Raw genomic sequence first — 15,950 nt, forward strand, 5'->3', positions numbered from 1 at the left:
TTGTATATAGGGGCAGTATTATAGTAGTTATATTCTTGTACATAGGGGGCAGTATTATAGTAGTTATATTCTTGTACATAGCAGCAGTATTATAGTAGTTATATTCTTGTACATAGGAGCAGTATTATAGTAGTTATATTCTTGTACATAGGAGCAGTATTATAGTAGTTATATTCTTGTACATAGGGGGCAGTATTATAGTAGTTATATCCTTGTACAATGGAGCAGTATTATAGTAGTTATATTCTTGTACATAGGAGCAGTATTATAGTAGTTATATTCTTGTACATAGGGGCAGTATTATAGTAGTTATATTCTTGTACATAGGGGGCAGTATTATAGTAGTTATATTCTTGTACATAGGGGCAGTATTATAGTAGTTATATATTTGTATATAGGGGCAGTATTATAGTAGTTATATCCTTGTACATAGGAGCAGTATTATAGTAGTTATATTCTTGTACATAGGGGGCAGTATTATAGTAGTTATATCCTTGTACATAGAAGCAGTATTATAGTAGTTATATTCTTGTACATAGGAGCAGTATTATAGTAGTTATATTCTTGTACATAGGGGCAGTATTATAGTAGTTATATTCTTGTACATAGGGGCAGTATTATAGTAGTTATATTCTTGTACATAGGAGCAGTATTATAGTAGTTATATTCTTGTACATAGGGGGCAGTATTATAGTAGTTATATCCTTGTACATAGGAGCAGTATTATAGTAGTCATATTCTTGTACATAGGAGCAGTATTATAGTAGTTATATTCTTGTACATAGGGGCAGTATTATAGTAGTTATATTCTTGTACATAGGGGCAGTATTATAGTAGTTATATTCTTGTATATAGGGGCAGTATTATAGTAGTTATATTCTTGTATATAGGAGCAGTATTATAGTAGTTATATTCTTGTACATAGGGGGCAGTATTATAGTAGTTATATTCCTGTACATAGGAGCAGTATTATAGTAGTTATATTCTTGTACATAGGGGCAGTATTATAGTAGTTATATTCCTGTACATAGGAGCAGTATTATAGTAGTTATATTCTTGTACATAGGGGCAGTATTATAGTAGTTATATTCTTGTACATAGGAGCAGTATTATAGTAGTTATATTCCCTTACATAGGAGCAGTATTATAGTAGTTCTATTCTTGTACATAGGGTCAGTATTATAGTAGTTATATTCTAGTACATAGGGGCAGTATTATAGTAGTTATATTCTTGTACATAGGGGCAGTATTATAGTAGTTATATTCCTGTACATAGGAGCAGTATTATAGTAGTTATATTCTTGTACATAGAGGCAGTGTTATAGTAGTTATATTCTTGTACATAGGAGCAGTATTATAGTAGTTATATTCCTGTACATAGTAGCAGTATTATAGTAGTTATATTCTTGTACATAGGGGGCAGTATTATAGTAGTTATATTCTTGTACATAGGAGCAGTATTATAGTAGTTATATTCTTGTACATAGGGGACAGTATTATAGTAGTTTTATTCTTGTACATAGGAGCAGTATTATAGTAGTTATATTCTTGTACATAGGGGACAGTATTATAGTAGTTATATTCTTGTACATAGGAGCAGTATTATAGTAGTTATGTTCCTGTACATAGGGGGCAGTAATATAGTAGTTATATTCTTGTACATAGGGGGCAGTATTATAGTAGTTATATCCTTGTACAATGGAGCAGTATTATAGTAGTTATATTCTTGTACATAGGAGCAGTATTATAGTAGTTATATTCTTGTACATAGGGGCAGTATTATAGTAGTTATATTCTTGTACATAGGGGGCAGTATTATAGTAGTTATATTCTTGTACATAGGGGCAGTATTATAGTAGTTATATATTTGTATATAGGGGCAGTATTATAGTAGTTATATCCTTGTACATAGGAGCAGTATTATAGTAGTTATATTCTTGTACATAGGGGGCAGTATTATAGTAGTTATATCCTTGTACATAGAAGCAGTATTATAGTAGTTATATTCTTGTACATAGGAGCAGTATTATAGTAGTTATATTCTTGTACATAGGGGCAGTATTATAGTAGTTATATTCTTGTACATAGGGGCAGTATTATAGTAGTTATATTCTTGTACATAGGAGCAGTATTATAGTAGTTATATTCTTGTACATAGGGGGCAGTATTATAGTAGTTATATCCTTGTACATAGGAGCAGTATTATAGTAGTCATATTCTTGTACATAGGAGCAGTATTATAGTAGTTATATTCTTGTACATAGGGGCAGTATTATAGTAGTTATATTCTTGTACATAGGGGCAGTATTATAGTAGTTATATTCTTGTATATAGGGGCAGTATTATAGTAGTTATATTCTTGTATATAGGAGCAGTATTATAGTAGTTATATTCTTGTACATAGGGGGCAGTATTATAGTAGTTATATTCCTGTACATAGGAGCAGTATTATAGTAGTTATATTCTTGTACATTGGGGCAGTATTATAGTAGTTATATTCCTGTACATAGGAGCAGTATTATAGTAGTTATATTCTTGTACATAGGGGCAGTATTATAGTAGTTATATTCTTGTACATAGGAGCAGTATTATAGTAGTTGTATTCCCTTACATAGGAGCAGTATTATAGTAGTTCTATTCTTGTACATAGGGTCAGTATTATAGTAGTTATATTCTAGTACATAGGGGCAGTATTATAGTAGTTATATTCTTGTACATAGGGGCAGTATTATAGTAGTTATATTCCTGTACATAGGAGCAGTATTATAGTAGTTATATTCTTGTACATAGAGGCAGTGTTATAGTAGTTATATTCTTGTACATAGGAGCAGTATTATAGTAGTTATATTCCTGTACATAGGAGCAGTATTATAGTAGTTATATTCTTGTACATAGGGGGCAGTATTATAGTAGTTATATTCTTGTACATAGGAGCAGTATTATAGTAGTTATATTCTTGTACATAGGGGACAGTATTATAGTAGTTTTATTCTTGTACATAGGAGCAGTATTATAGTAGTTATATTCTTGTACATAGGGGACAGTATTATAGTAGTTATATTCTTGTACATAGGAGCAGTATTATAGTAGTTATGTTCCTGTACATAGGGGGCAGTAATATAGTAGTTATATTCTTGTACATAGGAGCAGTATTATAGTAGTTATATTCTTGTACATAGGGGACAGTATTATAGTACTTATATTCCTGTACATAGGGGCAGTATTATAATAGTTATATTCTTGTACATAGGAGCAGTATTATAGTAGTTATATTCTTGTACATAGGGGGCAGTATTATAGTAGTTATATTCTTGTACATAAGGGGCAGTATTATAATAGTTATATTCTTGTACATAGGAGCAGTATTATAGTAGTTATATTCTTGTACATAGTGGGCAGTATTATAGTAGTTATATTCCTGTACATAGGAGGCAGTATTATAGTAGTTATATTCTTGTACATAGGGGGCAGTATTATAGTAGTTATATTCTTGTACATAGGGGGCAGTGTTATAGTAGTTATATTCTTGTACATAGGGGGCAGTATTATAGTAGTTATATTTTTGTACATAGGGGGAAGTATTATAGTAGTTATATTCTTGTACATAGGAGCAGTATTATAGTAGTTATATTCTTGTACATAGGGGGCAGTATTATAGTAGTTATATTCATGGACATAGGGGGCAGTATTATAGTAGTTATATTCTTGTACATAGTGGCAGTATTATCATAGTTATATTCTTGTACATAGGGAGCAGTATTATAGTAGTTATATTCTTGTACATAGGGGGCAGTATTATAGTAGTTATATTCTTGTACATAGTGGCAGTATTATCATAGTTATATTCTTGTACATAGGGAGCAGTATTATAGTAGTTATATTCTTGTACATAGGGGGCAGTATTATAGTAGTTATATTCTTGTACATAGGGGGCAGTATTATAGTAGTTATATTCTTGTACATAGGAGCAGTATTATAGTAGTTATATTCCTGGACAGAGGAAGCAGTGTTATAGTAGTTATATTCTTGTACATAGGAGGCAGTATTATAGTAGTTATATTCCTGTACATAGGAGGCAGTATTATAGTAGTTATATTCTTGTACATAGGGGGCAGTATTATAGTAGTTATATTCTTGTACATAGGGGGCAGTATTATAGTAGTTATATTCTTGTACATAGGGGGCAGTATTATAGTAGTTATATTCTTGTACATAGGGGGAAGTATTATAGTAGTTATATTCTTGTACATAGGAACAGTATTATAGTAGTTATATTCTTGTACATAGGGGGCAGTATTATAGTAGTTATATTCATGGACATAGGGGGCAGTATTATATTAGTTATATTCTTGTACATAGTGGCAGTATTATCATAGTTATATTCTTGTACATAGGGAGCAGTATTATAGTAGTTATATTCATGGACATAGGGGCAGTATTATCATAGTTATATTCTTGTACATAGGGAGCAGTATTATAGTAGTTACATTCTTGTACATAGGGGGCAGTATTATAGTAGTTATATTCTTGTACATAGGGGGCAGTATTATAGTAGTTATATTCTTGTACATAGGAGCAGTATTATAGTAGTTATATTCCTGGACAGAGAAAGCAGTGTTATAGTATTTATACTCTTGTACATAGGAGGCAGTATTATAGTAGTTATATTCTTGTACATAGGAGCAGTATTATAGTAGCTATATTCTTGTACATAGGAGCAGTATTATAGTAGTTATACTCTTGTTCATAGGAGGCAGTATTATAGTAGTTATATTCTTGTACATAGGAGCAGTATTATAGTAGTTATACTCTTGTACATAGGAGGCAGTATTATAGTAGTTATATTCTTGTACATAGGAGCAGTATTATAATAGTTATATTCTTGTACATAGGGGCAGTATTATAGTAGTTATATTCTTGTACAGAGGAGCAGTTTTATAGTAGTTATATTCTTGTACATAGGAGCAGTATTATTGTAGTTATATTCTTGTACATAGGGGGCAGTATTATAATAGTTATATTCTTGTACATAGGGGGCAGTATTATAGTAGTCATATTCTTGTACATAGGAACAGTATTATAGTAGTTATATTCCTGTACATAGGGGACAGTATTATAGTAGTTATATTCTTGTACATAGGGAGCAGTATTATAGTAGATATATTCTTGTACATAGGGAGCAGTATTATAATAGTTATATTCTTGTACATAGGGGGCAGTATTATAGTAGTCATATTCTTGTACATAGGAACAGTATTATAGTAGTTATATTCCTGTACATAGGGGACAGTATTATAGTAGTTATATTCTTGTACATAGGGAGCAGTATTATAGTAGATATATTCTTGTACATAGGGAGCAGTATTATAGTAGTTATATTCTTGTACATAGGGGGCAGTATTATAGTAGTTATATTCTTGTACATAGCAGTATTATAGTAGTTATATACTTGTACATAGGAGCAGTATTATAGTAGTTATATTCTTGTACATAGGGGCATTATTATACTAGTTATATACTTGTACATAGGAGCAGTATTATAGTAGTTATATACTTGTACATAGGAGCAGTATTATAGTAGTTATATTCTTGTACATAGGGGCAGTATTATAGTAGTTATATTCTTGTACATAGGGGCAGTATTATAGTAGTTATATTCTTGTACATAGGGGCAGTATTATAGTAGTTATATTCTTGTACATAGGAGCATTATTATTTTAGTTATATTCTTGTACATAGGGGGCAGTATTATAGTAGTCATATTCTTGTACATAGGAACAGTATTATAGTAGTTATATTCCTGTACATAGGGGACAGTATTATAGTAGTTATATTCTTGTACATAGGGAGCAGTATTATAGTAGATATATTCTTGTACATAGGGAGCAGTATTATAGTAGTTATATTCTTGTACATAGGGGGCAGTATTATAGTAGTTATATTCTTGTACATAGGGGTAGTATTATAGTAGTTATATTCTTGTACAAAGGAGCAGTATTATAGTAGTTATATTCTTGTACATAGGGGGCAGTATTATAGTAGTTATATTCTGTACATAGGGGGCAGTATTATAGTAGTTATATTCTTGTACATAGGAGCAGTATTATAGTAGTTATATTCTTGTACAAAGGAGCAGTATTATAGTAGTTATATTTTTGTACATAGGGGGCAGTATTATAGTATTTATATTCTTGTATATAGGGGGCAGTATTATAGTAGTTATATTCTTGTATATAGGGGCAGTATTATAGTAGTTATATTCTTGTACATAGGAGCAGTATTATAGTAGTTATATTCTTGTACATAGGAGCAGTATTATAGTAGTTATATTCTTGTACAAAGGAGCAGTATTATAGTAGTTATATTCTTGTACATAGGGGGCAGTATTAAAGTAGTTATATTGTGTACATAGGGGGCAGTATTATAGTAGTTATATTCTTGTATATAGGAGCAGTATTACAGTAGTTATATTCTTGTACATAGGGGCAGTATTATAGTAGTTATATTCCTGTTATAGGGGGCAGTATTATAGTAGTTATATTCTTGTACATAGGGGCAGTATTATAGTAGTTATATTCTGTACATAGGGGGCAGTATTATAGTAGTTATATTCTTGTACATAGGGGGCAGTATTATAGTAGTTATATTCTTGTACATAGGGGCAGTATTATAGTAGTTATATTCTTGTACATAGGGGCAGTATTATAGTAGTTATATTCTTGTACATAGGGGCAGTATTACAGTAGTTATATTCTGTACATAGGGGGCAGTATTATAATAGTTATATTCTTGTATATAGGGGGCAGTATTATAGTAGTTATATTCTTGTACATAGGGGGCAGTATTATAGTAGTTATATTCTTGTACATAGGAGCAGTATTATAGTAGTTATATTCTTGTACATAGGGGCAGTATTATAGTAGTTATATTCTTGTACATAGGGGGCAGTATTGTAGTAGTTATGTTCTTGTACATAGGGGCAGTATTATAGTAGTTATATTCTTGTACATAGCGGCAGTATTATAGTAGTTATATTCTTGTACATAAGGGGCAGTAATATAGTAGTTATATTCCTGTACATAGGGGGCAGTATTGTAGTAGTTATATTCCTGTACATAGGGGGCAGTAATATAGTAGTTATATTCTTGTACATAGGGGCAGTATTATAGTAGTTATATTCTTGTACATAGGGAGCAGTATTAAAGTAGTTATATTCTTGTACATAGGGGGCAGTAATATAGTAGATATATTCTTGTACATAGGATCAGTATTATAGTAGTTATATTCTTGTAGATAGGGGCAGTATTATAGTAGTTATATTCCTGTACATGGGATCCAGTAGTATCGTAGTTATATTCCTGTACATAGGGGCAGTATTATAGTAGTTATATTCTTGTACACAGGGGTCAGTATTATAGTAGTTATATTCTTGTACACAGGGGTCAGTATTATAGTAGTTATATTCTTGTACATAGGGGCAGTATTATAGTAGTTATATTCTTGTACATAGGGGCAGTATTATAATAGTTATATTCTTGTATATAGGGGGCAGTATTATAGTAGTTATATTCTTGTATATAGGGGGCAGTATTATAGTAGTTATATTCTTGTACACAGGGGTCAGTATTATAGTAGTTATATTCTTGTACATAGGGGGCAGTATTATAATAGTTATATTCCTGTATATGGGGGGCAGTATTATAGTAGTTATATTCCTGTACATGGGGGGCAGTATTATAGTAGTTATATTCCTGTATATGGGGGGCAGTATTATAGTAGTTATATTCTTGTACACAGGGGTCAGTATTATAGTAATTATATTCTTGTACATAGGGGGCAGTATTATAGTAGTTATATCCTTGTACATAGGAGCAGTATTATAGTAGTCATATTCTTGTACATAGGAGCAGTATTATAGTAGTTATATTCTTGTACATAGGGGCAGTATTATAGTAGTTATATTCTTGTACATAGGGGCAGTATTATAGTAGTTATATTCTTGTATATAGGGGCAGTATTATAGTAGTTATATTCTTGTATATAGGAGCAGTATTATAGTAGTTATATTCTTGTACATAGGGGGCAGTATTATAGTAGTTATATTCCTGTACATAGGAGCAGTATTATAGTAGTTATATTCTTGTACATAGGGGCAGTATTATAGTAGTTATATTCCTGTACATAGGAGCAGTATTATAGTAGTTATATTCTTGTACATAGGGGCAGTATTATAGTAGTTATATTCTTGTACATAGGAGCAGTATTATAGTAGTTATATTCCTGTACATAGGAGCAGTATTATAGTAGTTCTATTCTTGTACATAGGGTCAGTATTATAGTAGTTATATTCTAGTACATAGGGGCAGTATTATAGTAGTTATATTCTTGTACATAGGGGCAGTATTATAGTAGTTATATTCCTGTACATAGGAGCAGTATTATAGTAGTTATATTCTTGTACATAGAGGCAGTGTTATAGTAGTTATATTCTTGTACATAGGAGCAGTATTATAGTAGTTATATTCCTGTACATAGGAGCAGTATTATAGTAGTTATATTCTTGTACATAGGGGGCAGTATTATAGTAGTTATATTCTTGTACATAGGAGCAGTATTATAGTAGTTATATTCTTGTACATAGGGGACAGTATTATAGTAGTTTTATTCTTGTACATAGGAGCAGTATTATAGTAGTTATATTCTTGTACATAGGGGACAGTATTATAGTAGTTATATTCTTGTACATAGGAGCAGTATTATAGTAGTTATGTTCCTGTACATAGGGGGCAGTAATATAGTAGTTATATTCTTGTACATAGGAGCAGTATTATAGTAGTTATATTCTTGTACATAGGGGACAGTATTATAGTAGTTATATTCCTGTACATAGGGGCAGTATTATAATAGTTATATTCTTGTACATAGGAGCAGTATTATAGTAGTTATATTCTTGTACATAGGAGGAGTATTATAGTAGTTATATTCTTGTACATAGGGGGCAGTATTATAGTAGTTATATTCTTGTACATAAGGGGCAGTATTATAATAGTTATATTCTTGTACATAGGGGCAGTATTATAGTAGTTATATTCTTGTACATAGGGGCAGTATTATAGTAGTTATATTCTTGTACATAGTGGGCAGTATTATAGTAGTTATATTCCTGTACATAGGAGGCAGTATTATAGTAGTTATATTCTTGTACATAGGGGGCAGTATTATAGTAGTTATATTCTTGTACATAGGGGGCAGTGTTATAGTAGTTATATTCTTGTACATAGGGGGCAGTATTATAGTAGTTATATTTTTGTACATAGGGGGAAGTATTATAGTAGTTATATTCTTGTACATAGGAGCAGTATTATAGTAGTTATATTCTTGTACATAGGGGGCAGTATTATAGTAGTTATATTCATGGACATAGGGGGCAGTATTATAGTAGTTATATTCTTGTACATAGTGGCAGTATTATCATAGTTATATTCTTGTACATAGGGAGCAGTATTATAGTAGTTATATTCTTGTACATAGGGGGCAGTATTATAGTAGTTATATTCTTGTACATAGGAGCAGTATTATAGTAGTTATATTCCTGGACAGAGGAAGCAGTGTTATAGTAGTTATATTCTTGTACATAGGAGGCAGTATTATAGTAGTTATATTCCTGTACATAGGAGGCAGTATTATAGTAGTTATATTCTTGTACATAGGGGGCAGTATTATAGTAGTTATATTCTTGTACATAGGGGGCAGTATTATAGTAGTTATATTCTTGTACATAGGGGGCAGTATTATAGTAGTTATATTCTTGTACATAGGGGGAAGTATTATAGTAGTTATATTCTTGTACATAGGAGCAGTATTATAGTAGTTATATTCTTGTACATAGGGGGCAGTATTATAGTAGTTATATTCATGGACATAGGGGGCAGTATTATATTAGTTATATTCTTGTACATAGTGGCAGTATTATCATAGTTATATTCTTGTACATAGGGAGCAGTATTATAGTAGTTATATTCATGGACATAGGGGCAGTATTATCATAGTTATATTCTTGTACATAGGGAGCAGTATTATAGTAGTTATTTTCTTGTACATAGGGGGCAGTATTATAGTAGTTATTTTCTTGTACATAGCTGGCAGTATTATAGTAGTTATATTCTTGTACATAGGAGCAGTATTATAGTAGTTATATTCCTGGACAGAGAAAGCAGTGTTATAGTAGTTATACTCTTGTACATAGGAGGCAGTATTATAGTAGTTATATTCTTGTACATAGGAGCAGTATTATAGTAGCTATATTCTTGTACATAGGAGCAGTATTATAGTAGTTATACTCTTGTACATAGGAGGCAGTATTATAGTAGTTATATTCTTGTACATAGGAGCAGTATTATAGTAGTTATACTCTTGTACATAGGAGGCAGTATTATAGTAGTTATATTCTTGTACATAGGAGCAGTATTATAGTAGTTATATTCTTGTACATAGGGGCAGTATTATAGTAGTTATATTCTTGTACAGAGGAGCAGTATTATAGTAGTTATATTCTTGTACATAGGAGCAGTATTATTGTAGTTATATTCTTGTACATAGGGGGCAGTATTATAATAGTTATATTCTTGTACATAGGGGGCAGTATTATAGTAGTCATATTCTTGTACATAGGAACAGTATTATAGTAGTTATATTCCTGTACATAGGGGACAGTATTATAGTAGTTATATTCTTGTACATAGGGAGCAGTATTATAGTAGATATATTCTTGTACATAGGGAGCAGTATTATAATAGTTATATTCTTGTACATAGGGGGCAGTATTATAGTAGTCATATTCTTGTACATAGGAACAGTATTATAGTAGTTATATTCCTGTACATAGGGGACAGTATTATAGTAGTTATATTCTTGTACATAGGGAGCAGTATTATAGTAGATATATTCTTGTACATAGGGAGCAGTATTATAGTAGTTATATTCTTGTACATAGGGGCATTATTATACTAGTTATATACTTGTACATAGGAGCAGTATTATAGTAGTTATATACTTGTACATAGGAGCAGTATTATAGTAGTTATATTCTTGTACATAGGGGCAGTATTATAGTAGTTATATTCTTGTACATAGGGGCAGTATTATAGTAGTTATATTCTTGTACATAGGGGCAGTATTATAGTAGTTATATTCTTGTACATAGGAGCATTATTATTTTAGTTATATTCTTGTACATAGGGGGCAGTATTATAGTAGTCATATTCTTGTACATAGGAACAGTATTATAGTAGTTATATTCCTGTACATAGGGGACAGTATTATAGTAGTTATATTCTTGTACATAGGGAGCAGTATTATAGTAGATATATTCTTGTACATAGGGAGCAGTATTATAGTAGTTATATTCTTGTACATAGGGGGCAGTATTATAGTAGTTATATTCTTGTACATAGGGGTAGTATTATAGTAGTTATATTCTTGTACAAAGGAGCAGTATTATAGTAGTTATATTCTTGTACATAGGGGGCAGTATTATAGTAGTTATATTCTGTACATAGGGGGCAGTATTATAGTAGTTATATTCTTGTACATAGGAGCAGTATTATAGTAGTTATATTCTTGTACAAAGGAGCAGTATTATAGTAGTTATATTTTTGTACATAGGGGGCAGTATTATAGTATTTATATTCTTGTATATAGGGGGCAGTATTATAGTAGTTATATTCTTGTATATAGGGGCAGTATTATAGTAGTTATATTCTTGTACATAGGAGCAGTATTATAGTAGTTATATTCTTGTACATAGGAGCAGTATTATAGTAGTTATATTCTTGTACAAAGGAGCAGTATTATAGTAGTTATATTCTTGTACATAGGGGGCAGTATTATAGTAGTTATATTGTGTACATAGGGGGCAGTATTATAGTAGTTATATTCTTGTATATAGGAGCAGTATTACAGTAGTTATATTCTTGTACATAGGGGCAGTATTATAGTAGTTATATTCCTGTTATAGGGGGCAGTATTATAGTAGTTATATTCTTGTACATAGGGGCAGTATTATAGTAGTTATATTCTGTACATAGGGGGCAGTATTATAGTAGTTATATTCTTGTACATAGGGGGCAGTATTATAGTAGTTATATTCTTGTACATAGGGGCAGTATTATAGAAGTTATATTCTTGTACATAGGGGCAGTATTATAGTAGTTATATTCTTGTACATAGGGGCAGTATTACAGTAGTTATATTCTGTACATAGGGGGCAGTATTATAATAGTTATATTCTTGTATATAGGGGGCAGTATTATAGTAGTTATATTCTTGTACATAGGGGGCAGTATTATAGTAGTTATATTCTTGTACATAGGAGCAGTATTATAGTAGTTATATTCTTGTACATAGGGGCAGTATTATAGTAGTTATATTCTTGTACATAGGGGGCAGTATTGTAGTAGTTATGTTCTTGTACATAGGGGCAGTATTATAGTAGTTATATTCTTGTACATAGCGGCAGTATTATAGTAGTTATATTCTTGTACATAAGGGGCAGTAATATAGTAGTTATATTCCTGTACATAGGGGGCAGTATTGTAGTAGTTATATTCCTGTACATAGGGTGCAGTAATATAGTAGTTATATTCTTGTACATAGGGGCAGTATTATAGTAGTTATATTCTTGTACATAGGGAGCAGTATTAAAGTAGTTATATTCTTGTACATAGGGGGCAGTAATATAGTAGATATATTCTTGTACATAGGATCAGTATTATAGTAGTTATATTCTTGTAGATAGGGGCAGTATTATAGTAGTTATATTCCTGTACATGGGATCCAGTAGTATCGTAGTTATATTCCTGTACATAGGGGCAGTATTATAGTAGTTATATTCTTGTACACAGGGGTCAGTATTATAGTAGTTATATTCTTGTACACAGGGGTCAGTATTATAGTAGTTATATTCTTGTACATAGGGGCAGTATTATAGTAGTTATATTCTTGTACATAGGGGCAGTATTATAATAGTTATATTCTTGTATATAGGGGCAGTATTATAGTAGTTATATTCTTGTATATAGGGGGCAGTATTATAGTACTTATATTCTTGTACACAGGGGTCAGTATTATAGTAGTTATATTCTTGTACATAGGGGGCAGTATTATAATAGTTATATTCCTGTATATGGGGGGCAGTATTATAGTAGTTATATTCCTGTACATGGGGGGCAGTATTATAGTAGTTATATTCCTGTATATGGGGGGCAGTATTATAGTAGTTATATTCTTGTACACAGGGGTCAGTATTATAGTAATTATATTCTTGTACATAGGGGGCAGTATTATAATAGTTATATTCCTGTATATGGGGGGCAGTATTATAGTAGTTATATTCCTGTACATGGGGGGCAGTATTATAGTAGTTATATTCTTGTACATAGGGGGCAGTATTATAGTAGTTATATTCTTGTACATAGAGCGCAGTATTATAGTAGTTATATTCTTGTATATAAGAGCAGTATTATAGTAGTTATATTCTTGTACATAGGGGCAGTATTATAGCAGTTATATTCTTGTACATAGGGGCAGTATTATAGTAGCTATATTCCTGTACATGGGGGGCAGTATTATAGTAGTTATATTCCTGTATATGGGGGGCAGTATTATAGTAGCTATATTCCTGTATATGGGGGGCAGTATTATAGTAGTTATATTCCTGTACATGGGGGGCAGTGTTTTAGTAGGCGTGTAATCGGCTTCTTACCCTGTAATGTAGTTGCGGTTTGTGCGAACCCTCAGGGCTGTAATCGGTCCATCCAGTTGGTTTCCAGAGTGTGAGAAGCGCTTGCCGCCACCACCTCCATATTCTCCAGAGTAAGAGGAGCTACGGGGCTGAGCTGCTAGAAGGAGAATAGGATCAGATATACGGGTTTGTGAATTGCAGGGATGTACGGGCACATTTATGGTGAGGGGGTCCCATCCTACCTGCAGCGATACAGCAAATACCAAGGAGGATCCAGAGCAACATTCTGCAAAGGAAATGAGATGAATGCATGTTCACATCGCTCTGATAAGATGGCACCACAAGGTGAGCGATACGAGACCAGAGAAAATAAATCTCATAATCCCCCAAGTACATACGATGTAAAATTCATTTTGAATATCCTTATAATTTCCATTAGGTCGGGCATTAATAACCCTGCGCCTGTAATCACCACTCACCTGTCAGAGTATAGGGTCTCTGGGATGAGGGCAGCGTTCTGGGTGATATTTATATGGCAGAGTTTGGGTTTATGGTAAGGAACCCACCTCCTGAACAAACACCAGGAACCAGGGCAGGACAGCTGGGGGGCAGGAGGGTGGGGCAGATATCGGGATCTCATGGGGTCATGGGCAATTCTCTCCACATCACAGCTCAGCTCCTTATCTGTGTTTGCTCCCTCTAATTATAGAAAAGAACCTACAGAGCGTAAGCTCCACTGCCAAGAGATAAGGAACGCTGGCTGCATCATGATGGATGATGAAATCAGCCACCAAGGACAATGAGTGCGATATGTATTAGTGGAAAAAGTAGAGAAAGCTGCACATCCCAATTACTTGTATAAAAACATCCAAATTTTATTCCATTCGGATTAAAAAAAAAACAGCGTGTCGCATTATAGCTTATATACCATAGAAAATGGAATGGCATGGCAGAGCGCGACGAGTCAACAGGCAACCCTGGCACAACAACCTCACTAAATAGCTTCGACAAGCGTCCAGGGTTGCGGAGCGGCGTTGGAAGAAAACACATTCTCAAGATGACTTCACTGCATTCAAGCAAGCAACACTCGCATTCAAATCAGCCCTCACCTCTGCTAAACAAGCCTAATTCACAACCCTCATATCCTCCCTATCCTACAACCCCAAACAGCTATTCAACACTTAACTCTCTCCTCCGCCCTCCACTGCCCCCTCCGACCTCCGTCATCTCTGCTGAGGCGTTTGCCACACACTTCAAAAACAAGATTGACCAAACACGGCAAGTCTTTACTGTCTGACCACCACAACCCCTTTGTTTTCCACACCATTGCCCTTTCCCCATAACCTCTCTTCCCAACATCACGGAAAGAGACCTTACTCGTCTCATCTCCAAATCACACCTCACCACATGTGCACTCGACCCCATCCCATCCCACCTCCTCCCCAACCCATCCCACCTCCTCCCCAACCTCACCCCCACACTCATTCCATCCCATCTCTTCAACCTATCACTATCTTCTGGTACTTTCCCCGCTGCCTTCAAACATGCCACAATCACTCCTATCCTCAAAAAGCCATCCCTCGACCCAACCGCCTTGTCCAGCTATCGCCCCATATCGCTGCTCCCATTTGCCTCCAAACTCCTTGAGTAACACGTTCACGCTGAACTTTCCTCCCACTTCTCATCTAATTCTCTCTTCGACAACCGACAATCCGGCTTCCGCCCCCCACCATTCCACCGAAACTGCCCTTACCAAAATCACCAATGACTTACAGCCAAAGCTAACAGACAATTCTCTGTACTCCTCCTTCTTGACCTGTCCTCTGCTTTCGATACAGTTGACCACTGCCACCTACTAAAGATCCTCTCTTCCTTTGGCATCAAAGACCTTGCCCTATCCTGGATCTCCTCAAACCTTTCTAACCGCACATTTAGCGTCTCCCACTCCCACACTACCTCCTCATCCTGCCCCTCTCTGCTGGAGTCCCTCAAGGCTCTGTCCTAGGACCCCCTACTCTTCTCAATCTATACCCTTGGCCTGGGACAGCTCATAAAATCCCATGGCTTCCAGTACCATCTGTACGCTGACGACACCCAGATCTACCTCTCTGGCCCAGATGTCACCTCTGCTGTCCAGAATCCTAGCATGTCTAGCAGCCATATCCTCCTCCTTCTTCTCCTCCCGCTACCTCAAGCTCAATGTGGACAA

The 15,950-nt window shown here is 33.9% G+C and overlaps 1 protein-coding gene across 2 annotated transcripts in view; it reads right to left on the minus strand.

The window, feature by feature from the left end:
• The window catches only part of LOC141162569 (zymogen granule membrane protein 16-like), a 40,388-nt gene extending 25,992 nt beyond the window's left edge, over nt 1-14,396 (minus strand). Inside the window, exons 1-3 of one of the 2 annotated variants that reach the window (XM_073648802.1) lie at nt 14,221-14,396; nt 13,984-14,027; nt 13,763-13,895 (exon numbers count right to left, since the gene is read on the minus strand). In XM_073648802.1, the coding sequence (XP_073504903.1) occupies nt 13,763-13,895; nt 13,984-14,027; nt 14,221-14,381 (338 nt within the window). In that variant the 5' untranslated portion in view covers nt 14,382-14,396. Of the gene's footprint in view, nt 1-13,762; nt 13,899-13,983; nt 14,028-14,220 lie in introns of both variants that reach the window. The other variant, XM_073648801.1, reaches the window with a different exon arrangement.
• Nucleotides 14,397-15,950: the final 1,554 nt, after the last annotated feature.

This window comes from Phyllobates terribilis, unplaced genomic scaffold (assembly GCF_046119375.1).
Source record: "Phyllobates terribilis strain yellow unplaced genomic scaffold, ASM4611937v1 Scaffold_9__5_contigs__length_417890890, whole genome shotgun sequence".
NCBI classification, from domain to species: Eukaryota; Metazoa; Chordata; class Amphibia; order Anura; family Dendrobatidae; genus Phyllobates; species Phyllobates terribilis.